This window comes from Enoplosus armatus, chromosome 8 (assembly GCF_043641665.1).
Source record: "Enoplosus armatus isolate fEnoArm2 chromosome 8, fEnoArm2.hap1, whole genome shotgun sequence".
Classification (NCBI taxonomy): domain Eukaryota; kingdom Metazoa; phylum Chordata; class Actinopteri; order Centrarchiformes; family Enoplosidae; genus Enoplosus; species Enoplosus armatus.
Window position 1 is genome coordinate 21,810,568 of NC_092187.1, and position 24,793 is coordinate 21,835,360.

Here is a 24,793-nt window from a genome sequence, read left to right on the forward strand (position 1 = left end):
GATCACCATTGCTAGACAAACACTGAAGCCGTCCTGCGGGACGTTCACTGACAACAATGAAGTCATTCGTCAAAGCACTATAACAGATAAAGGAATGTTTCAAACCATGGCATCTGTACCGGTTGCGACTCATTATGTAATAAAACTGTAATAACACATAATCCACACTGACACTTCAGAAACATGATCTGCTGGAGTATTTTCCAGTGATTGGATCGCATGACTGGACAAATTGTTCTTACTGAAGCTGTTGTTGGAACAAATCCTGGAAAAATGACGCGGCCAAAACCAATAACAATCTTTATTCAGCATCAACATCATACTCCGGAAAACACATTGACAACAACACACTGCTGAAGGTGATCCTGAGGACAGGAAATACAAATATACTTGGGAGAGGACTGCAGAGCTTATTCGTCGACTCGCTACACAAATTTTGAACACCAGGGCGCATTTGGGTCAAAGGGCGGTGGGTAATACACAACAAGTGTTGCCCTAAATAAATGCGACATGACCTGGCCCTCACCCCTGAAGCAGGTGGGGGTACTCCACTCTTCAAACCTGGACAGACAGAAAACCTCTCCGCTTACAGAGGACAGAATACAGGTTTCTTCACGGCCTCTCTCCGAGGGCTGAATCCATTTCTAGCAATGCATCATATCTTTCATTCATTCAAACATTTAAACTTTATTTAAATCTCGAGGAATCACTGAGAGCATGCCCTCATTTTCAACAATGTTGAGAGTACAATTAAAACAGAACACATACACACAAAAAATAATTGAGAAGAAAACAAACAGTTCTGAAACAGTTGTTCAAATAATCTGCCTTGATATTGTTTGGCAGGCCTGAATGACTGATACTTGTAGATACTCCAAAGATTGCATCACTACAACGTCAGGATTGCAGCGAGACACGTCCTTCTGCTTTCTTTAAACAGTGAGTAATGTGCATGTGATCTCTTGAGTCAATTTGCTCGAAGACCGCAGGGAGCTGGCGACGGGGAGGCTGCTGCCAAAAGCCCCGGGGACAAATTTGTCACTGTGTGTGTTTTGGCCATAAAAAAAAAAAAATTTTAAAAAACAACAAGCCAAACACCTGACAACCAATCACACACTCACGAGTGCAGAGAGCACAAGTCCACTTCTCATTTCTGGGGCAGAAAGATTCTGCAATTTGTGTCTTGAGATTGGCTTATTAGCAGAAAATAAGAAAAAGCCTTCATGAGCAGAGACTGAGGAGGCAGGCTGTCAAAACAGATACAATCACTGGTCACTGTGAGCTCACATGCACCCTCCCCAATGGCAAAATATCATGAATAAGAACTGTGAACCAAATACACTGTAAGCAAGACGTCCTCCTGGTGTCCTTGACTTTTCATAAAGATCAGGCCCTTGAGCACATGCAGCAGCTCCGGATGCACCGGCTGCCTTAACGGGGATGAGATTGGACTCGATCAATAACCTGTTAGGGAAGCTAAGGAGCAAAGCAAGCTAAATTGGCCGGACTGGGATCCTGACACCCATGAATTCTAATGAGGACACTCAGGGAACCTCATCTCTACAGAGCATGACATCTCACCATGAAGGGAGGAAGGAGTGCACAAGACGCATTAATAACGTAGTGAGAAAATGGCTGCCTCCCATGCCTCACATCGGGACACATGCATCTTCAGATTGACTTTGTGTCAATCTGCGCAGCCATGTGTCTTGAGGTGATTTAATCCAGTTTGTCTGTCCATGTCTAAACATTAAACAACCCTGCTTGTGTCCCATCAAAGTAATGATGCAAGCTCAATTTAGCCAGTAAAAACAACTCTGATTCACGACCAGGTGAAGCTAAACACTTGGCGGCAGAATTTTCATTTTATTCTTCAAAAGGACAAATAAAGACTTAAAAAAAAAAAAAGAATGAGGAAGCTTCCGTGGTCAGACATGAAATTCCTTCACACCCCTCCCTGTTCTCATGCAGAGGTTTGCCAGAAACACCAGCAGTGCTGCAGCTCTGAGAGCAGAAGGGGCCACAGCAGCAGCTGGCTGAGTAGGTGGTTACTGTGAAGGTGTGTTAGGAGGGCGGTGGGCTTTATATCCGTTTGATATGAGATGTTGTCATGGGCCCAAGCAGAGCGGACCAAAATCGATTCTTTGAGGTGGAGTACCACGGCTAAACAGCTGAGTGGGCTGCACTGGCAGAATGAGTATTGACGAAGGCCCATCAGCGCTGGAACAGGGCCAAGGATGAAGTACCACAGCCAACCAGGAGATTGAACCCTGAGATTGAGTCTTCTCAACTGATTTATTACCTAGAGTGTAAAGAAATTTCCCAACAGGAGGAAGTCCACACTACGCAGACAGGCAATCCGTCTTAGACTTATCACTGCCCTCCAAAATAAACTCCTGAGATCTATGGGGGAATGAATCCGGGAAAGTCAAAACAGCGCTACCTCTACGTACTTAATTTCAGTGTCACAAAAAAGAGATATAGTCATTTGTATCAGCAAAATTACAGAGAAGATACTGCAGCATTCAATAGCAAGCTGTCCTCCGTGATGTTGTGTTTGGCCTCAAAAGGCAACTAGAAGTGGAAACCAATTCAGATGTGCCTTAATTTTTCATTACCATGCATGCTTGCACACACACACACACACACACACACACACACACATGCAGGCAGCTCACATAGACTCGTTACTTGCAGACATGATTGGAATTACTGGCTGTGTGGTACGTCTGAAATAGCAAGCGTCGACTTGATGAACAGTTGGCAGAATCATTTCAAACAGTCACAACATAGAATCAATACTATCATCGTAATTAACAGTAACAAAATCGTTTTCAGCCCTGAGATTATTATTGCTTCGTCCTGTTCCGACCTCTCCAATCCTTGCTCCCGTCGCTCTCTTTCCACACCCGCCCATTGTCTTGCACTCCTCCCTCTTTGACCCCATTTTCTTTTCTCTAAACCTGTTCATCATCCTTCAAACGAGAATCCTTCTCAGGAAAATGTTTGGAGGCAGCGTTGTGCTGCCTCTTCTTTCTGTTCCCCTTATTGCCTCTGCTGCAACACCACAGGGATGTTTCATAAAGAACCAGCCAGAAACAAAGTCTCCAAATAGGCTCTCCACAGAGGGCAGTGAGTGTGCATCTGGAGGAAACTCAGTTCAATCAACTATCAAATAATCTATCCCCTGTATCCCTTTACCCACATCTGCACCTGCATATTGATTCACAACAGTCCATTTCTGTCACACCGTCTCTTTTTCCCTTTTTGAAGTCACTGTCTGCAGCTCACAGCTACACAAAAGGGACAATTTCTCAGTTAATTGGCCAATCTGTCCTCAAACGCATCAGGGTCAGACGGTGGTGTATTTCTGCTAAAAGCACAGTCTTTATAACCACTTGTTGTGCAATAGCAGGTCACTCCAGCCCTGCTGTTTATCTCATGCAGGAGGCACAAACACTCCTTATCAGGTAGTCAGTGGCAGCGCAGCAAAGCAATGACAATGTTAATGGTCTCAGAGCCAAGCTGAACATGGCTTAATGATCTATGATCTAAATATAATGTTTTGCTGTTTATTTTGAAAATGTAAGTGTTTCTCTCCATTTCTTCTTCAATATCTTTCATTCATGGAAGCAACGTTGCAAAAAGACCTTGTTTACCTCGTTTCAGTGTCCTTTTGCAGCAAGAAACATAACTTTTAGTTACACGAGGATGAGCCGTATTCATGTAGCCCAGCGGCGGAGGTTATTGTTCCTCATGATATGGGAGCTGCCGTGCTCTGGTCTCTGTTATGCATATGCACTGTTTAGAGGCTGACCCCGTCTTATCTCAGAAGGGATAAACAGCTGCAGGGATGGCTCTCTGTTGGAGAGAGACCAATTAGGAGTCAAGCTGGGGAAAAGAGGGCAGGAGTCTCCAAGGAAGTTTGTATGTGTGTGTGTGTGTGTGTGTGTGTGTGTGTGTGTGTGTGTGTGTGTGTGTGTGTGTGTGTATGTGTGCCCACGAACCGTCCATTTCGACCAGCAGCAACCTGGAGACACTGCTGCTGCTGACATCGCAGCACGACCATTCAGCGTGTAGAAAGAGGCAGTCTGAGCGAATCAGCACGCACTCATCTCCACTGCCTTTAAACATGCCTGCCAAGTCATGCTGCCTGCCAGTGAGAGGCATGGCTCGTTTGAAAATGCTATCTTTGTTGCCGGCCTGTTCATTACCGCAATGCGGCTCTGTGGACAGTAATAGCAAGGTAGAGTGAAGAGGGATGCCAAATTCACTAAACATCTGGGGCAGACATGGGGAGCTCTGCCATTCGCTGACGGTTCCAAGATGATGCAGGAATCCCTGAATGAGCAAACCTTCATTCTCCTTCTTCCATCATTCATGACTTTGTGTGACTTTGTCTCTCATGCACTGCAGGAGAAGGAGAAAAGAAATGCAAGACAGCAGGAGGCAGAGGTGTAAACAGGGGGAGTGGACTCGGAGATTGTGAGGCGGTGCAGGGCTGCGAGTTGCAGAAGGAGAGGGCCGCTCCAGGGAGGAATGGAGGAAGAGGTGTGCTTTGGTATTCATAGCAGCCGTTGCCTTCTGGGGACTTCAGTATGCCCATCCGCTCGCACCGTCGTCCCTCGCCACTGACGGGCTGGCAGGGCGGAGGGCGGAGAAGTGTGACAGGTTTGGGGAATGAGCCGGGAGACCAGCCAGTGGGAGGGGATGATGGGTGGATGTCACATCAGGTGTACAGCTGAGATACGCATACACATAAACTCACACAGAAAACAGGCCGCAGCAGAGAGAGAGCACAGGGGAGAAGGGTGCCAGTAAAGCTGCATTTGCGCTCGTAATACCGAATGGCCTCCATGTTTAGAGCTGTAGGAGGAGCGTGAGGTGAGAGGAGGAGCAGGATTCAAGATTATTTTGCAACCCAGGACCCTGTGGTTGTAGCAAAGCTGAAGTGGTGTTTCATTAAAAATGTCTGACTGTTCTAACGGTCTCTGCAACTGTCAAGTTTTGTTTGTGGACCTTTTGGTATCTGGTACCTAAGTTGTCTGGTTACAGTGAAATGTTCACCTTCTTTACAAGGTACATTCTGAGACAAACCTGGGCTTCCCTGCAGACGCAGGTACAACAAAAAGCAGTGACTGGAACAGAAGTTGCATTTACCGTGAGGAGAAGGAGCCACAGAACCTGAGAGATCCTGACAGCTCCTCTCAGCTGGTTTAGAGCAGCTTAGTCATAGAAGCCCTGATGGCACCGTGGGGGGAACCACATTAACACAGAGCTGTGCGCTTACTGCTCTGCTGCGCTGCTGATGGCAAACGTATGAAGTGTTAGGCTCAGTATGACAACACCAGCGCGACAAAAAGAAACCACCACATGAAAGAAATTACCACATGATGTTAAGGTTGTTATAATTATCAGCTCTGTAGCAGTATAATAACAAATGGGTCGGTTTGAGTGGGGATATATTTTCCTGATTCTTCTGGATAGTAGAAAACCTCCAATTCATCAACAAACATTTTTAAGCAAAATGACATTTGTTGTTTCCAGCTTTTCAAATGTAAGGATTTCATTCTTTTCTTTGTCATACATTATAATAAACTTTGGCTTTTGGACTGTTGCTTGGACAAAACAAGACATTAGAAGACTTCACCTTGGGCTGTGGGAAATTCCAACAGGCATTTTCCACCATTTTCAAACATTATATAGACAAAACACTTAATCAATGAATTGAGAAAATAATATTAATTATTTGATAATTAAAATACTTGTTAGTTGCAGCCCTAAAACACAAGACACTTTAAGTACAGGGTGTGACTCTCACTTTCCTCTACTGCCCGGTCCAGTAACATATGTAAACCGCAACTGAATGCAACAAGTTGAGGCACATTTTCAGGTGGCTTGATGGTAAATTGTAATGTAATGTAAATTACCAAACGACGCCGAAACAGACAAAGCTGATTGGAGGGAAAGTAGGTATATCAAGAAGGTAAATTAAAAACACCCACTGAACATCACAGGTTGGTGATATATAACAGTGTAAGAGGATCCAAGGTGGAGAGGGGGGTCCTTCGAGTGTGTCTCTGTTGAAGAAACAGGTGGAATAAAAAACCCACTGCAATTATCTCTCACTCAGTTATTCAAGCTTACTGTTACCTGGATTACTTATGGCATCTTTTGTCTTCAGGATCCTTCCCTGATCTCTTTAGTTAAAAAGGGCCGCACGCTTGAAAAAAAAAAAGTCTATTAGATCCCAAACTAAAAACTGCCTGTGAGTTCTTCCTAATTTAGTGTTCATATCAGAACAAAACCCCCAAGTGAGATATATCTCAAGCACTCCAGTTATCCATATCTCCCTTTCCTAAATGAAAAAGGTAAATAAAAAACAGAAGGCGGCTCATTTTAACCACCTGTATGAAATTACACATTTTCTGCAGTTCATTTCTCACCAGATTCTGTAGGTACAGCTACTAAGTGCCGTGTTGCTGATATACACTTGAAATAAAAAATGCTCCTCTGTAGCTGGAAGACTCCTGGGGATTTTTCAAGACTCTTAACTGAACCTCATCTTTTGAATACAAAATGATTATTACAGAAAATAAAAATGTCTATAAACACTTTCCTTTAGTAGACATCCGTTATACCTTTATGAAGATTTTACACAGCTTCACAGGATCATCGCTGCCCTGTTTTTATGTATGCTTGCATCATTAAACGTTTGTATTAATGATGATGCATTATGTTTCAGGTTGAGATGAACAGGACCTTTACATTAAGGCAGCGAGGTACGGTCATAATGCCGCTATAGCTCATACTGTCGAGCATTAGCGTGCGTTTATTTTTTTTAGTAATTGCATATTTTCAGCCAATAACTTTTCAGGGACGAACACCACAGTAAACACTTTGACCTATGATAAGGGTTTCTTCCATCTAGACCTTGCCCTCCAAAATGTATTCATGTACTGCGTTCAGATATAATCTCTGGAGTAGCACCATAAAATGTGACCCGTGGTCATCTCAGTATATCATTATTTCAGAGAGGGAAAAAGCTTTTGAAATCTCTTTTCCCAGTTTCCATTATAGACCTGATTTGTGAATCAAGGGTGTTCCGGGACCTCAGAGCTAAATGCTTCATCCATTAAGCTCCGTGAGGCAAAAACAAGCAGATCTAAGTCTGTTTACAGCATTAATCAATGAGCTGCCCACTCGCAAGTCTCTAAGCTGCCATAGGTATCGGCGATCACTACGCCTCTACTCTCAATGGTTCCCTCAAGGTTACTGCCTATTGCCTTGCTCCTCTCTCAGGATGGGAGCTGCATACTGAGTGCATCGGCTGGTCTGGAGCCAGAGGACCACTCGAGGCAAACTTCTGTTTTCTGTCCTGACTGTGCAGGAGAAGCGTCGAGATGTCTCAGCTGCAGCGAAGGCGCGAAAATCGTGTTTGATTTAGAAGCCGCAGGTGTAATTGTCGTGGTAAGTAAAATGACTCCCCGCAGTACTAAAACTAAAAGGTAGTACGATTCTGAAGAAAGGTTGTGCAATGCTTCTTAAAGATTTGCTAGATTTACTGAGAGGACAAAGTGGCTGGGGGGAAAAAAAGAGAAATATGTGTAGTATGCTGGTGATGGAATAGGGTCAGGAAGAAGGGTACCAAAGCAAAAAGTGAGAATCAGAGTGAAATATAGAATAATGTAGCAAAGGAAAGAAAATATCAGAGACGAGGGAGAACGGCAAAATGTGATGATAAGGCAATATCGGCTGAGGGGAGAAGATAAAGTGAAGACAAACTAGGCAGCAGGGAGGAAGGGAAAAAATCCAAAAGGGAGACACTCTGAAATAATGTCAATGCTTCCCTTTCTGGCTGATGTGTTGTGCGAACACAAGGCACACACTGTGCTGGGACAAGTCTACAAAAGTGTTGTATTTGGAAATAGACAGATCTCACCTTAAATCAACTCCAAACTCCACTACTTTAGCATTTATCCTCACTCCCAACTTTGTAATCTCACGAGGATTCAAGTTTACATCCACACCGGTCGGATAACATCAGCCACCTCATCTTGGCACGGAGCAGCCATCAATGATGGATGACGCATGAATTAATCATGAGATAGGGGACAGAGGTATAAACCCACAGCGAGGCCCCGGGGGGGAACAGAGGAGCCTATGGTAAGAGTAGCTCGAGCATCACTTAACATACAACTAATATTACATAACACAAGGTCGAGAGAAAATGTAACTGTGAGAGATAATGCACTTTTACCAAACTCGATTCTAACGTCCGAACGCAAGATGAAACAGCTCAACCGATACAACATTTTCAAATTCAAATCACCTCCATCATGTGTGAAAACACAGCTCATTGCATTGAACACCAATAGTGGAATGAAATCAACTACACCCCTTTGCCCCAATCAACAGGTAAACCTGGTGTACAGCAGAAAGGACCAATCCTCTTCACAGAAAACCACCGTGAAGCAGAAATGCCTGACAGCCATGGTGTCAGACTGTGTCGCCAGGCTAGCGCAGCATCCTGGGGATTTAAGGATACGGACCTAATTGATTCAATTAGACCTGGAACTCACCTCAACGCTGCGGGCAGGCCGACACTGTCTAAGCTGGCGAGGCAACCATTAACAAATCCCTGCTAAGTGTTTGCAAAGTGCCACACTCAGCAGTGCCTCCATCAAATCCATCCATCCACACAAACACACACACACCCCTTCTGTCCCACATGACTGGTAAGAGTTTCACTGTCTGAATGTTTTGGCACATTTAGCAGCTTCATTAGGCATGTCCGTGAGCCTTAAAGAAGTACAAACTAATTGCTGGTAAGTCATGTATTAACAGTCACATAAATCCAATCAATAAGCTTATAGCTGAGCTTTCAGACAGAGATGACAATGACATCAAAGCAGTGTGTGCCTGTATGTGTGGTGACCACGTGAGTGTGTGTGTGTGTGTGTGTGTGTTACCGTGCCACATACAAGCCCAGAGGAGGACGGGCAACCCTTGTGCATGGATGCAAAGAAGATTACACAGCGAGTTCAGAGAAAGGGCTGCAAGCTTAATGACATGTTCATGGCTTATGTTGTAATGCATGCAGATGCGGGCACCAGGAACAAGCATGCTTTAACACAGCATGTCCCTCGCTTGTGCTGTTTGGCAGGATTGCACTGCTGCAGCAAAAGCAGCACTAAAAAAATGTTGTGTCTCCACCTGAACGAACAGCAGGAATGCAGATAGACTATTTAGATACTCAAGAGCCTGAACTGACCTGTACACTAGCTGCCGAATATAAGACTGCAAACACACACACCTGATCCGTCAACACACAAAGAGGGTCCCAGCTGTGAGTCTGTGCCCCCAAGTCCCTCTAATTTATTCATGGTACAGGTCACACCTGGTCTAAGCTTCTCAATCTTCAGGTTACAGCGCTGGAACAAACCATTTTAAAGCGTTTCACACACACGGCAGGTTTGGCTGTGTGTGTGTGTGTGTGTGTGTGGGGGGGGGGGGGGGTCTTTATGATTCAAAATGAGAACGGACACACACCTGGTTTCACAGTCTTCATGCGGATGGGCTCCCGAAAGTGGCGGATGACAGCCAGCGTGTCTCGGTTGGTGAGTCCGCTCACCGGAGTGCCGTTCACCTCCAGCAGCACGTCCCCGCTGCTGGGGAACCTCCCGGCGTGACAGACCATCGCCTCCGAAACTATGTGTCCGAGGTGGGGGAACTCTCCCAGCTCAGCGCCGCCTCGCACCTCAACTACCGTGACCAACTCCCCGGAACCCCCCCACGACACGGTGCACTCCTGTACTTTAGTGGACCAGTGCTTCTTCTTTTTCAGTGTCTTGGACATTGTTGGTAGCTCTTGTAAGCCCGGAGGGAAGTCCAAGAACGGTTGTCCTTCAACGCAAGACCCGCTTCTGATCCTAAGACGCAATGACGCACGGAAAAATCATAGCAGACTAGAGAAGTTGAGGCTGCTTTCTTGTGCTGTATTCCATTCCAGGGGACACAAGTCTCTTCTTTCAGATCAAACTCCCCCCGCTGATGGTCGATCCTTCCATTGAATTACTCGAGCATCACCTGTCTGCGACTGGGATGCGAGACCGGCTGCGTCAGTGTCGCATTGAAGCGGAAAGTGCTGGTTCTGATGCTGGGGCGTCTCGATCCCACACCTCAACAAAACACAAGAGCAGCTTCCTCCAGCCGGTATCACGGAGCAGGACGGACCCGGGGAGCCTCGCAGCAGTTTGCGCGCGCCAGAGAGCGAGTCAGTTCCGAGATGTTCCACTTCAGACTTCGGAGAATGAACATTGATTAAACTTCGACAAATACAGGGAAACCTGAAAAACGGAAAAGACTAGAAAGACGAACTGTTGAGTAAATCCTCCGCTCGGTTGACAGCTCTGCATCCAGACACACCGGAGGGGCAACTTTACTCTGCGCACCTGTCCTCCTGCCCTGCCCTCCTCCGCGGTGACATCAGCAAGGCAGTACTTGGAAACGGAAAAACATACCTGGCCCTCCCCTGAACCGGGCGGTTATCTGGTCCTTTCAGCACTGAAGCCCGGCTTCTCGTGGTCCGTTACGCGCTCTGCGCTCCCCCCCTGCTCGTCCGGAGGAACTGTGCGGATTTGATGCAACTAAAAACTACGCAGCGGCATGGAACCGACGTGATCCGCTTATGCTTCACTCCATAACTTTTTTTGATCTTTTTCCGTGTTGCTTTCCTGTTTGCAGGAGCTTCTGTCCAATCAGAGCTTGGGGGCTGGTCCCAAAGCCTCGCCGTTGAACCAATAGTGAATGGCAAGAGGCGGGTCTTCTGTGGTTGCGAAGCCCTGGATTTTGTTTCCATGGTGTGTTAGCAAGGCGGAGTTCAGGCACCGGGACGCATATTTTCACGTGGGAAATGTTTATTGTAAGTTCGGCAGAGTCGACCTGCAGTTTGTGTCAATTCACACGTGTTCTTTGTACAATGAGCCGCAGCTTCTGTGTGATTATATGCTTTATTATGTAGTTTTAGGTCCATGAAATGCGTTTGGAGAACAGCAGCTTTTCCTGCACTCAGAGCTGAGGAGTGGGCTGCTTGTTGGAGGCGATTTCTTGCGCAATACTGCCCTCTTGTGGTTGAAATAGTCAACTCATCCCAAGCAGCAACACTGGTGCCACTAATATTAAATGTTATTTCCCAAGATACACTTAGCCTACAGCACAAAGATACACAGGGCTAATGTGCTTTAAATAGAATAATTAGACACCAGAACCTCCAGAACCAGCATCTGCACTTTCACACGTTTTGTTTCCTGTTTTTTTTTTATTGTTTTTGATGTTAGATGGTCATTATCTGATGAGCCTGAGACAACTTTCCCATATGAGACCTAAAAAACAAACTGAACTTAACACTCTTGTGCGAATATTATTCACAGTTTAATCAGTTAGCTGTTAAGGCAGCAGTAGGTGTGAGCACGACACCTGTTATCATTTCTGGTGATTTGTCAATTATTTACATTCAGTCAACACTCCAACTCGCCTCTTCGGTCAGCGCCCTTGCAGGCAGGCAGATAAAGCTGGGCACCTTTTCCTAAAAGCAGCTAATAGCAGCCTTGTTATTGTGATTTTTCAGCTTCCGCACTGCTGTTCATTTTTATATTATAAGGTGGAAAATATGTGTTTGTGGCATCAGGTGTCAGGCAGGAAAACCTCAAAGTAATTTGTAGACTTTTGAATTTCACCTGTTGATATGATCTGCCGTTTCTCCCATATGTGAGAAATGCTGGCGCTTCCTCGTGGATGTAGCAACGATACCTCGCTCCCCATGTGCGGTAGGTTGTACACATGGCACTTATTGCATGCTCCTCTTCGGTTTTCTCACTCTGAACGTGCTTCTTCTTTCACATCTTGTTTAGATGAGGAGTCGTCAGGTCCACTTGCTGTAATTATCATCCCCTGTCTGTTGGCTCTGAGCACAGTTTTAGCGGTGGTTCTGATTCTCTACAGTCTCCACAAGAACAAACAGAGAGGACAGAGCACCTCAGCTCATTTTACAAATGGTATGAATTGCAATAGCTGTACAGTATATGCTCTGTATAAAACAAACACTGAAAAACACCACCAAGTTCTTTTTCATCAGTGCCTGAGAGCAAAGCCAGGTGCTAATTTATCTCTGACTCACAATGAACCTGTATCAACTGTTGTGTTATTCTAACAGGCCAGCAGAGTGTATCCCTGACGGCAGCTTCTGTAAGCACTCCAAAGGTCCAGGCAGCTTTGTATCCCTGGGAAATCCCAGAAGAGTGTGTTCTTGAGGGGCTAGAGTTTTGGCAGGCAGGTCGCCATGGCCCCATTTGTAAAGGTCTGCTGAAGAAGAGAGACGGGGCCTCCTCTGCTGTGGTGGTTAAGTCCCTCCGAGGTACAGCATGAATCAGTCATAAGGCCAGGATGATCTGAGTCTTTTGTGTGGAATAACAGTGAAAGTATGTGAAGAGATCATTGGTGTTTTGAGATGCAGAAGAGCACGATCGGCACTAAGATGCAGAATATTGTACTTAAAACGTAAAAAACAGATAATAAGGTTGCTCTCTTTCTCCTGTAACCCTCTGCTATTAACATATAGATGGCCCCAACCAGCCTGAAGCTAAGGAGTTTGTGGAGTGGGTCCTCTTCCATGCCACAGTGTGTAAACATGAGAATGTGGTGCGGATGTTGTACTGTCAGACCAAGCATCTGCCCATGTATCTGGTCTTAGATGCCTACAGCCCAGGGAACCTCCTTCACTTCCTCTGGACACTCAGAAATGTAACGTTGGTGCACAGCTTTGGATTAAAGCGGAACTTATATTTATATGATACATGCAATCTGCAATTCCTAAATTTAATGACAAGAAATGTTCCTTCCCTGTAGAAGAATTCAAACACAGCGGATCCATCGCTGCACTTCTCTGAGAGGTCAGTGTTTCTGGTGGCAAAGCAGGTTGCAGCTGGCCTGGTGAGTCACTTTCTGTAGACCAATTATTCCCAACAAACAACCCGACTAAAATGAGCTCAATTTAGATGCCATGCTCTACTGCAGATGTCATCGTGTGCTGCAGCAGGTCATGAACTCATGTACTAGGGGAAAAGTGTTGTTTCTCTTGAATTTTGAAACAAATATTTCAAGCAAAGATATACGTTTGGCTGTAATTGGCTCCTCCCTCAGGATTACTTGATGTCAGAGCACAGGCTGGTGCATGGTGATGTTGCTGCCAGGAACATCTTAATTGGCCCCAGCCTCTCGGCCCGGGTGTCTGGGCTGGGTGTGGCATTTGGAGGACGCAGAATGGATTCAGCAATTAGGCGGAGGGCAGCAGAGGTGCCTCTCAAATGGCAGGCTCCAGAGAGGATTATGATGCAGCTCAGTATCGACAGGAGCGACGTGTAAGGGCAGAGTTATGGCTAAGAAAACGAAACACTATAATGTGATGTTTTGTCAGCAATGTAATCTCTTTTGGCTATTACATGACTATTATATTTTACAATATGAGTCAAAAACATTTGTTAACATTTTCTTTTCCCTAGGTGGTCATTTGGGATCTTACTGTATGAACTGATTACCTTAGGTAAAGCTGCATGTTCTGTTTTCTGTAAGCAACTTCTTTAAACCGTCAGTATTTGTACAGTAGTATTTACCCTCTTTTTAATGTTACTTCTACAATCTGTAGATTTGGATCATGACAACTCATTGTCAGCATCACACATTACCATTAAGTTTATTCAAGAATTCTTTATTTGTTTTTGATCTCAGGCGCTCCTCCATACCCCGAGCTGGAGCCTCTGTCTGTGCTTCCAAAGCTAGAGGGGTCTTATCGAATGAAGAGACCGGAGAGTTGTGGAGGACCTTTGTAAGTAAACTTGTAAGAGATTGAGTCAACTTATACTCATGAAAGTTGCATTTTCCCTCAAATACTCTTCTTGAGCTATTACAACGAAACATCACTGGAAAGGGATAGTTGAAGAAACAGACATTTTGGAAAATACCAGCTTTCTTCGTTTCCTTGCAGAGCCTTTAGATGAGAAGATCCATGCCACTCTCATGTTTGTCTGTTAAATGTGAAGCTGAAGCCAGCAGCCGTCACCCGGTTAGCTTAGCACAGAAGCAGGGGAAACAGCTAGCCATCTAATAGCACCTCTAGCTCACTAATTAACGTGCTATATAAATGTGTTTAATCCATACAAAAAACATAATATAATAACTACAAGAGGTGCTGGTAGGTGGATTTTGTCACTTGTAGACAGGACCGGGCTAGCTGTTTCCCCGTGCTTTCAGTGCTAAGCTAACAGGCTACTGGCTGACAGACAGACATGAGAGTGGCATCGATCTTCTAACTAACTCTCAGCAAGAAAGCCACTAAGGGTATTTTCCCCAAACTATTCCTTTAACACAGATGTGTTTTAAATTCTGTTTGTGTTCTTGTAGGTATGATCTGATGAAGTACTGCTGGATGTGGAGTTTCAAAGACCGACCTGCCTTCTCGGCCATCATTAAGCTGATGGAGTCCTCACTGCATCTAGCGGCTACTAAAGCCATTTGTGTTCCTGAGGTCACTGACGTATTTGAGTATAACAGAAAGGCAGGACTGCTCAACACCCACTGACAGGAAATGATCAACATATAAAGCGCGATTAACTCTCGATTGCAATGTAACATCCACCGAGTGCTGTTGAATATCTATTACCCTTGAATTGGTGTGTTGGGAACCCTCCAACAAGTGAAAAATAACAATGTAACTTATGTTTTACAGTCAAACACTGATGATATGACAAATTAAGGACACTGAAAGCAAGTCATTTTATTATTACCTCTTTATTGTCAAAAAATATACAGACTCAGATGCACATATCTTATTCATTAAGATCCTTTTTCTTTTTTATTATTGGGCAAAGTTTATTTTTTGTATCTATAATGCTCTTGGCAACCAAAACACCCACACAGGAAAGCTGAATGCATTACTGAATGTGCTGGATTTGTGTTCAGTCCGTGTATGCGCTTTACACTGTAGATCTTCTTCACAACATTGGCTGTCGTAAACCATGTCAGGAACCACACTGGGTTTAAATCAATATCAGTACCAGGAGACATTTGCATTCGTTTGTCTTGATTTATGAAATTCTGCTCAGTTCTCGCTCAGAAAGCTCCGTCGGGGAGACTCATTTAGATAACTTGTGAATTGCTCTGACACCTCTGATTACAAGCTCAAAAGAAGTATAGAGTGAGTCAAAGTTTAAATATGGGGCATCAGTAGCTTTTAGGGCCGAGGACAGATAGAGTTACCCTGTGCTATATTTATGCTTCATCAGGATTCTGAACAAAGTCTTATAAAACTATAATCTCACAATTTGTCACTTCTTATGCAGAGAGGCACACATACACATTGTGAAACACAATGAGTGATGCCAGAAAGGTGTCCTTAAAAAAGAACTGGCCTAGAAAACAGTGATGTCCCTCAGAATTAATACTGTCTAAATAAACAGAGAGACAACATGCATATCCTCACCTTCCTTGACCTCTGAGGGTTCAAAGTTTCACCGCTAACGTCGACTGTAGTGCAATGTTACAACACCTTGGTGGAGGCAGAACTTGCAGCGAGGTGACATTTTTACCCACTAGGTGGCAGCAGAAGTAGGATTTGCAGCCTGTGTGTTGTTGCTCTTTAAGGGTAAATTCACACTGAATCACACGAGGCAGAGAATGCTGCTGCAGTGCTATTTAAGGGGCGCAACATGCATGCTACATTTCTCCCTCCACCTCCATCACTGATGTCACTGCAGGTGGTTTGACAAGTGATGGGAAACACCTGCAGCGCCATCACTGTGGTCAGAGGACTACTATGAGATGTGATGGTGATCTAGTGTGGATTTACTATTTAAACTGCAATTCCTCTTAAAACAGAGGCAAATACAAACAATGACCCCATAAAATCACACTTAAAGAATTATGTAAATCAGACACATCATTTCTTGGACACAACTTGGTAAAAAGCTAAAAGTCTTTAAAAAAACAAAATAAAAGCCCAGAATTCATGTATGCTTGGGTTGGGGGTCAGTTGACTTTCAATTCAACTTATTTCAAACATACAGGAAATCAAATAATAGGAATGACTGCACCATCATTTGAAACCCCTACAAATAGAAAAAGTGAATTTTTAGGAGCTTACATCTTGACCAGCGTGAAAGTGAAGTGACCCCAACCCCGACAAAAATGAACAGACGGTTAACACAAGACTGGTCATAGTGCTGTAGGAGTGCCCGTTACTGTGTAATCCATAAACCAGAAAGGAAATTTTTAATCTCTATATCTATATTCATATATTAAAGGCTTTGCCTAGATACTGTAGTGACTCATTAAGCTTATCTCCACACTTTATTTTAGCGCTGTGCCAGCGCTGGAGAATGGTCTGACTGAACTCATTAATATTGTGGTGTAGGGGGAAAATGCTCTGGCTTGTTAGTATTTCTTAAACTAAATCACTATGTCTTGGGCGGCACTAAGCCCAGGATGCAGCGACGGTGCTCTTGCAAAACGGTAACACGCAGATAGCGGAAGGGGAGGCGAATTCGACTAACGTAGTAGGCCAATGGCAGGCTTATACCCACAGCCTACGTCCTGTGAGTCAGAGCGGTGAAAAAGACGTAAGACAGCATGCTTAACCAATAACATTAAAATGCCCTTCTTAAACCTCATTCTAACTCTCTTCAATATGGGTTCTGTCTTAGAGGTGCCACATCAAAATAAAGGTTAAATAGAGCGAGTGCTCGCCTGTGGTGCATGAGCACGTTCAGCTAGGATTCTCCATGGCAGGAAGCCTCAGTTCACCCGGATGGGCTATTTTGGAGTTTTGGAAAAAGCCAGAACCCCTTTTATACTTTACTGCTCCAAAGGGATGTTGGAAACAAAATGTAGGAGACAGACCACAGCAGGTAGTACACACATGCAGGGGGGAAAGAAGAGCAGAACACCATGATGACTCCTGGAAATAAAGAAAACAGACAGATTTAATTTGAAAAATGACATTTGAAAAACAGCAGCATGTATTGGCATTCATCGAAATCAGACTGGATTTTTAAAAATGGCTTTACCTCCAGCGTAAACTACTTTCTTCCAGGCCTGGGACTCCAGCACTCTGTCGTGGGGGTAGAAGTTCTGACTGATCATAAAGAGGATCATGGCCATCGCAATGACCCGCAGCATGGCCATGTTTCCCCCTGACAGCAAAGAGGCACTGGCCAGGATGGCTGAGGAGTAGATGCAGGGCAGGCCGCGGTACATGAATGGGATCCCTAAGGACCAAAGAAGAATAAATCTCCTTTAAATAATAAAGTGGGCAGGAAATGACAGACTGCATATAACAACACTACATTTTGGAGCTTACCGCTCGAGAAGAAACAGAGGCGGACAAACACAGACAGGACGTAACACATGCAGAGGATGTTGTCCAGCAGGTCAGATGTCCGTAATAGCAACGACGTGGCAATCCCGAAGGTCGTGAAGTCGGCAAAATCATCTAGCTTGGCACCTGAACATGAAAAAACAAAAACGTGAATACTAAATGTGGCTCTGGGAAGTTTCACAAGGAGATGTGAATTGTATTGGTGTTGCTGACAGTAGTAAAAATATTCTGCTACTATGGAGCACCAACTGTCCCATTATTACACTTCTTTCAACCCGACAATGCCTCCGTCATGAGTTTACATTCTATCAGTGTTATCATCTCTCCAGTATGGTCACTGCCAATGTTACCGACATGTGACAGTGGGATGTGTACGTGTGAAAATCTCCAAGTGGAAATTTCAGTGTCAGCCCAATGGGCGGCCATTCTATAAACAACATTCTCCACTGCCTTGTCTCTTTATCCCTCAGGAGCACGGAGCATGTTTTCAGCAGATGAGTACGAGGTGATTCAGGCCACCGCTCAAATGAACGAGGTGGAATTCCACAGCCCAGGGTCAACAATTTTAGCAATTTCAGATATGCAGAGAACCCAAAGCAACGGGATAAAATAGACAATTGGAGCATGATCCCGTGGAATTAGGCTGCTTAATCAGAAAGTGATTGTTCATTTGACAAAATACGTGGGGGGGCACAACAACATCCACCTGCAAAGTCATGCAGAAAAACCCTGTCGGGACACAAAGCCCAGTGAAATGTGCAGCCCACGATGTATTGTGATGCACCTGGGAGCTATTTTAGGCTCCCGAGAAAATGTGAACTTTCGCACAGGAAGCAATGTTAAAACAGCTATTTGTGCCTCGTGATTTACGGTGCTGTGATCTTTTGAAAACAAGCCTCAGTGCTACATTTTTGAGCAAAAAGGAGATGTTATGCCTTTCACACTCAAATCTCAACACTGAAACCTACGTGTGGTATAACTAACAGAGTCCTTAGAAATATAGAATCAGCTAAAATAGAGACTGAATTGATAATGATCAAATTACATTACATAAAACATGATTCTTGTCTTGCAGACTTTGTAAGACGAGCCAGAGTATTTCTGTGGAAGGGTATAATTTTACTGGTTGCCTTCGTTGATGACTTTGTGCAGGAAAATTAGAAAGACCAGACAAAGGACTGTGCAGCAAGACCTGCCAACATCCCAGTTGAAGTTTATCTTTGGTAACAGCTATTGACCACCACACTCCACTTACCCAGTGCAGAGCAGGCATCGAGTCGCCTGGCAACCGCTCCATCTGCCAAATCCAGCAGGTAGCCAATCAGAACCAGCCAACATGCAGCATGATGGTGCCTGAACAAAACAAGTGAGTGTTAGCTTTGGCTATTTGTTGACAGCAACCCATTTCAAAGGGTGAAATATTTCTCACAAATGGAAAAGGGCTAAAACTAGTGCTGGTTAGATTTCTACAGTGTTACAAATCAAGTTAAATTATTGTTTCTCCTATAGAGAATTATCATCTTTAGGTCGGGTTTCTTGACATTGGCGTTGGATGTTCTTATCTGCACTTGCCTGTGCCTCTTTACACTAAAGCTCAGTAAGGACAGAAATCTGCATTATAAATAAATAAGCATTACTTGCTGTACAGTGGCCCTGAGGGGCAGAATACAACACTGGATGAAAAAATATTAACAAAACAGAAAACAAATTAGTTCTTTTTTCTGATCTGGAATGTTGTGTTTCCTGTTTTGTTGTGTTTTCTGTGTTTTTTACATTTTCTAAATGTGTTAATGTGTTTTGTGACACATTGCTGCGTTGTGTTAATATTTTTTCTGAAACGTTGTATTTTCTGTAATTGTTTTTTGCGTCCAATGTTGTTGTGTTTGTGTTTCAGGGCCACCCTAATTACTAAAATCTGTTCGTGAAAACCCTCATTTTCATTAAAATCATTGCTTGTTTTTTTTACTGGAATAAAAGATTACAACGATTACAACCAAGCTATAGATTTTGTCCATCCTGAAGCTGACCCTGACCAATGTTTCAGATAGTACAATCCAATAACGGTGCGTTCACTCACCCATTAAGACTGCTGAGAATGGAGGCCATGCCCATGACCATGTTGGCAACTGACAGAGCATTAGCTGCATTTTTACGTGCAAACTCCTTGACCTGGAGTCCCGTGGCTTGATCACTCAGAAAGAGCTTGTTGGTACACTGGAAGAGACCTGAGACCAGACAACAGCAGCAGTTAGTAGTTGTCTGTGTTAGATCAATAACCTCCGCTGGAAGTTTAAGAAGCTAAAGCTAAAAGCTAAATCCCTACTATGATCAGGCGACCATATCAGCTGACCTTCTGATGGATATGTATGAATGGAAAGAGCTTACCAATTATATCCCAGTTTGTGTAAATCCTCAGGTGGAGTGAGAGAAAAAGTAATCTTAATGCTTTACCAGTCAATAAATTAAGAAATGTTTTATACCCTCTAGTGGGAATCCATATTGCAGGATATTGTAGCAAATGTTTGCATATGTGTGTCTCTTTTTATTTAGAGCAAAATATTACTTTAAAATTGATTCCCGTCTTATGTAAAAGAAGCATCACTTACCAAGACGTATGTTTATTGGACGGAGGCCAACGTTACGATACATTCATCCTTTTTCAGATCACTAAAATGCATTTGTTACTGTACATTCACGCAATCAGCTTGCACAGCCTACAGCATGCAACATAGTGCCTCATTATCTACTCATTACATTATCGATTATATCTATGCTAGAAACATATTATACACATTTTAACTGTTACCAAAAAAAAAAATTGCCACAATGACATGCAGTACACTTTAATATCAATAGATAATATTTGGAAAGGAAAAATGTCAAAAGGATACAATGTCTGAACAGGATGCATGTGAAGTGTTAGCACTCAACTGTGATCTCCTCAGGGGTGAAATACACACAAATACTGGCATTGGGAACAAGCTATGAACATTTAGGGGACTACCACAGACATCATCAGCTATGAGTGAGTGTGAGTGAGTTGGACCTACTGCACTGACACATACCAGACATGAGATCAATTAGTCTTTTAACTCTCTGATCAAACATGGTGACGCCAGAGCAGGACTATTAATACCACTGCAGCCTTTAGGCTTTAATGGAGACTGTGGCGTAGAGATACATCTACAACCTCTCCTGGTTTCTTTGTTTATAAGATGCAGTTTACATTCAAATACTAATCTGCATGGCGTTATATCGCCAATAGTAGTAGTTTTATTCGGCCATATGTTTGCTCAAAGTACAATTCGTAAAACTTGTCACATGCTATGTTGAGCTGTTTCGGAGACTAAATTGAACGATGGTAAAAGCTACATGTTAGTCAGCAAGATGGAATGACTGCTGACACTGCCTTGCTCCGGCCAAAGCTGCCTCTGCCCCGACTAAAGCTGTGATGTTTTTTAATGAAGTCAAACAAAGAAATCTTTGTTTTCTGTCGGCCTCCTCTCTTGTGAGTTCATTACTTTCTCTCAAGTCATAGTAAATTTAAATATTTTTAAATGTTGCAGTAGCAACCCTTCAAGTGTTTTTCACCCTGAACTTCCTGTGATTCCAAAGCCAGGCGAGTTCAAGAGACTCTTCATCTGAAAGAAAACAGCGTATGAGACACAGCAAAAAGCCAAACAATAACTTACACTTTTACTTGACAGCATGCTTTTTTTACTTATTATTTTGGACACAAGTCACAGCCTGGTATTTGAATTATTACCTGAAAACTATTAATGTGTAAACACAGCACATCGGTTAATGTAGATAACATTCTGCATTTTTCCGAAAACTATGTAATTGCCAAGTTTTCTAAATGAATTATCGGGTTCGTTCACTTTTGTCACAGTAAATAAAATCAGAGAGCCACACATGTGGCTCCATGTGCATAAAGGTCTGTGGGGTTGCTGTCTTGGTCACTAATAAAAAGAAGATAAAGCCAAAGCCAGGATTGCTGCCTAATGAGTGCAAAGCATGATGGGAAGGCCCTTGTTATGTAATACATTGCTATGTTACCTGGTAACGACTAAAAAGACTAAACAAAAAAAAGGAAAACAATTCATAACAGGGATAATCTGAAGTGAACTGACCGATGTAAACATTTACATTTTAACTGACTTGACTGTGTTTAGTGATAATGAGATGTAGTAAATATAAATGCCAATAAAATTGAAATTAATTATAAATAAACATTCATTCCTGTGCATTCTAGTGGGTGTGGTTTGTGAATGTGTAATGTCATTTCACTGTAAATATGAACATGAGTGAATATCTTATCCAACAACGAAACATTGAATATTAATGTGTACTGTAGTAATGAACTATTTCTCTCACATCAAGTGACTCTGATGTGTCCCTGCACAGAATATATGATTGCATATCATAACTGCAATATATGCACTACATTCTATACATCTATATATATATAGATATAGATACAGTGCATCCGGAAAGTATTCACAGCGCTTCACTTTTTCCACATTTTGTTATGTTGCAGCCTTATACCAAAATGGATTAAATTCATTTTTTTCCTCAAAATTCTACACACAACACCCCATAATGACAACGTGAAAAAAGTTTTTGAGATTTTTGCAAATTTATTAAAAATAAAAAACCTGAGAAATCACATGTACATAAGTATTCACAGCCTTTGCTCAATACTTTGTTGATGCACCTTTGGCAGCAATTACAGCCTTAAGTCTTTTTGAATATGATGCCACAAGCTTGACACACCTATCTTTGGGCAGTTTCACCCATTCCTCTTTGCAGCACCTCTCAAGCTCCATCAGGTTGGATGGGAAGCGTCGGTGCACAGCCATTTTCAGATCTCTCCAGAGATGTTCAATCGGATTCAAGTCTGGGCTCTGGCTGGGCCACTCAAGGACATTCACAGAGTTGTCCTGAAGCCACTCCTTTGATATCTTGGCTGTGTGCTTAGGGTCGTTGTCCTGCTGAAAGATAAACCGTCGCCCCAGTCTGAGGTCAAGAGCGCTCTGGAACAGGTTTTCATCCAGGATGTCTCTGTACTTTGCTGCATTCATCTTTCCCTCTATCCTGACTAGTCTCCCAGTTCCTGCCGCTGAAAAACATCCCCACAGCATGATGCTGCCACCACCATGCTTCACTGTAGGGATGGTATTGGCCTGGTGATGAGCGGTGCCTGGTTTCCTCCAAACGTGATGCCTGGCATTCACACCAAAGAGTTCAATCTTTGTCTCATCAGACCAGAGAATTTTGTTTCTCATGGTCTGAGAGTCCTTCAGGTGCCTTTTGGCAAACTCCAGGCGGGCTGCTATGTGCCTTTTACTAAGGAGTGGCTTCCGTCTGGCCACTCTACCATACAGGCCTGATTGGTGGATTGCTGCAGGGATGGTTGTCCTTCTGGAAGGTTCTCCTCTCTCCACAGAGGAACTCTGGAGCTCTGACAGAGTGACCATCGGGTTCTTGGTCACCTCCCTGACTAAGGCCCTTCTCCCCCGATTACTCAGTTTAGATGGCCGGCCAGCTCTAGGAAGAGTCCTGGTGGTTCCGAACTTCTTCCACTTACGGATGATGGAGGCCACTGTGCTCATTGGGACCTTCAAAGCAGCAGAAATTTTTCTGTAACCTTCCCCAGATTTGTGCCTCGAGACAATCCTGTCTCGGAGGTCTACAGACAATTCCTTTGACTTCACGCTTGGTTTGTGCTCTGACATGCACTGTCAACTGTGGGACCTTATATAGACAGGTGTGTGCCTTTCCAAATCATGTCCAATCAACTGAATTTACATTACCTGAGCTCAATTTTGAGCTTCATGGCAAAGGCTGTGAATACTTATGTACATGTGATTTCTTAGTTTTTTATTTTTAATAAATTTGCAAAAATTTCAAAAAAACTTTTTTCACATCGTCATTATGGGGTGTTGTGTGTAGAATTTTGAGGAAAAAAATTAATTTAATCCATTTTGGTATAATAAGGGTGTAACATAACAAAATGTGGAAAAAGTGAAGCGCCGTGAATACTTTCCGGATGCACTGTATATATATATACACGCTGTGGTTACGTTTACTAAATTAATTATTCATCCCATTTCTTTCAGTCTAAACAACTTTAAAACTCCCCCAGCACATTTGCAGCCCTAGGCTTTAATCTCTGGCACCCATGCCCATGTGTAGGTGTCCAATAATCCAGATGATGAGATTGAGTACCTACCAGAGGAGGGAGTCAGGAGGATCATGATTGTCTCTGGCTCACAACACAACAGCTGCAGGACAAAGACAAATTAGAAGTGCTTACTTATAAATGACATTACGTACATTTTCACAGCTGCTCAGCGGGGGGGGGGGGGCTAATCTCAGCGCGGGGCGGCCGAGATCCCTCTGCACAAAAACATCACCAGAGGCATGAAAATAACAGCCCACTGATCTGCACAGATGCACACCAGGAGCTGCCCGACAGCCCAGCTCTTTTTTTTATGAAAAAGGCCGGAGACAATTGAAACTGCGTCACAACCGAATGCCGCTATAAATACAAAGCAGGCCAATATTTTGTTGTAAAACACGCATTAACCATTACAGTACAGATACATGTACCACACAAACACAACGTGCGTCTCATTTTACCTGAAAGGACCCCCAAAGATTAGAAAATCTAGATAAATCCAGTGATGGAGACGTCTAAACGCGCACGCCGGACCTTATTGTCTTTTCTGTTTTCCACGCAGACTGACCTCTGTTCTGACTGTGAACTGACTTGGGACTTTAAAGTTGCTGCTACGCTGTCAGAGGAACACACAGAACATCGGGCCGTTTACCTGTCCACTTCACAGCCGCTATTTCAGCGCGTCCTTTTTAAGACCAAGGATCAATCCGCTGGAATATTCCACCGGACATGACGCTGCCTGGAAGTGAAAGAATGTGTTTAGACTGCTGAAAGAATCACAAGCAGGGTGCACTTTGGTTTTTTTAAGAACGCAGCCTTTATTTTTCATGCACACAAACAAAAGCTGTTGTGATAAAAAAACAACAAAAAAAAAACAAAGCATCTAAAAGGCAGCAGTGTGACTTAAGCGGGCGGATGGGAACAGCATTCATTTATTATTTCTGTCTCCACTGCTCGTATCTACTTCAGTTAGGCCACTAACATTACAGTATCTGACATTGCTTGACATTTTTACATTTTAATAAAAAGGTAAAAATAAATAAAAAAAATAAAAAGGTTTAATAGACCTACCAATCACAACACAGTCAGTAGAGTCACAGTATGAAGTAACAACAAAATTCAAAGAAATAAGCATCTGTGGACAAAATATTGTATTAGCAGGCAAAGGCAGCAAGTCCAAA

The 24,793-nt window shown here is 43.4% G+C and overlaps 3 protein-coding genes across 3 annotated transcripts in view; 1 reads left to right on the forward strand and 2 right to left on the reverse strand.

The window, feature by feature from the left end:
- Nucleotides 1–9,859, reverse strand: part of magi3a (membrane associated guanylate kinase, WW and PDZ domain containing 3a) — a 101,829-nt gene extending 91,970 nt beyond the window's left edge. Inside the window, exon 1 of the mRNA XM_070909800.1 lies at nucleotides 9,553–9,859. Coding sequence (XP_070765901.1) covers nucleotides 9,553–9,859 — 307 coding nt within the window. The remainder of the gene's footprint in view (nucleotides 1–9,552) is intronic.
- A 1,917-nt stretch (nucleotides 9,860–11,776) lies between these two features.
- LOC139288938 (tyrosine-protein kinase STYK1) lies at nucleotides 11,777–14,781 on the forward strand. Its single transcript, XM_070910406.1, has 9 exons — nucleotides 11,777–11,828; nucleotides 11,913–12,056; nucleotides 12,215–12,415; nucleotides 12,620–12,810; nucleotides 12,910–12,990; nucleotides 13,201–13,418; nucleotides 13,560–13,600; nucleotides 13,786–13,882; nucleotides 14,458–14,781. The coding sequence occupies exons 1-9, from the start codon at nucleotides 11,777–11,779 to the stop codon at nucleotides 14,633–14,635; spliced, it is 1,203 nt and encodes a 400-aa protein (XP_070766507.1). The 3' UTR covers nucleotides 14,636–14,781.
- Nucleotides 14,782–16,898: 2,117 nt separating this feature from the next.
- tmem269 (transmembrane protein 269) lies at nucleotides 16,899–24,209 on the reverse strand. The gene is made up of 7 exons (XM_070911020.1): nucleotides 24,074–24,209; nucleotides 23,664–23,715; nucleotides 19,506–19,653; nucleotides 18,684–18,781; nucleotides 17,411–17,554; nucleotides 17,118–17,318; nucleotides 16,899–17,008 (listed from the first exon to the last, which is right to left on the reverse strand). Exons 2-7 carry the CDS (start codon nucleotides 23,686–23,688, stop codon nucleotides 16,899–16,901), a joined length of 726 nt encoding a protein of 241 aa, XP_070767121.1. The 5' UTR covers nucleotides 23,689–23,715; nucleotides 24,074–24,209.
- Between the last annotated feature and the right edge of the window lie 584 nt (nucleotides 24,210–24,793).

Coding starts and splice junctions, on each gene's coding strand:
- LOC139288938 (XM_070910406.1), top strand. CDS start 11,777: ATGCTGGCGCTTCCTCGTGGATGTAGCAACGATACCTCGCTCCCCATG. Junction 12,416..12,619: donor GGTGGTTAAGTCCCTCCGAG/GTACAGCATGAA, acceptor ATTAACATATAG/ATGGCCCCAACCAGCCTGAA. Junction 12,991..13,200: donor AGCAGGTTGCAGCTGGCCTG/GTGAGTCACTTT, acceptor CTCCTCCCTCAG/GATTACTTGATGTCAGAGCA.
- tmem269 (XM_070911020.1), bottom strand. CDS start 23,688: ATGATCCTCCTGACTCCCTCCTCTG. Junction 18,782..19,505: donor ATTCTCAGCAGTCTTAATGG/GTGAGTGAACGC, acceptor TGTTTTGTTCAG/GCACCATCATGCTGCATGTT. Junction 17,009..17,117: donor GAAAGTAGTTTACGCTGGAG/GTAAAGCCATTT, acceptor CTTTATTTCCAG/GAGTCATCATGGTGTTCTGC.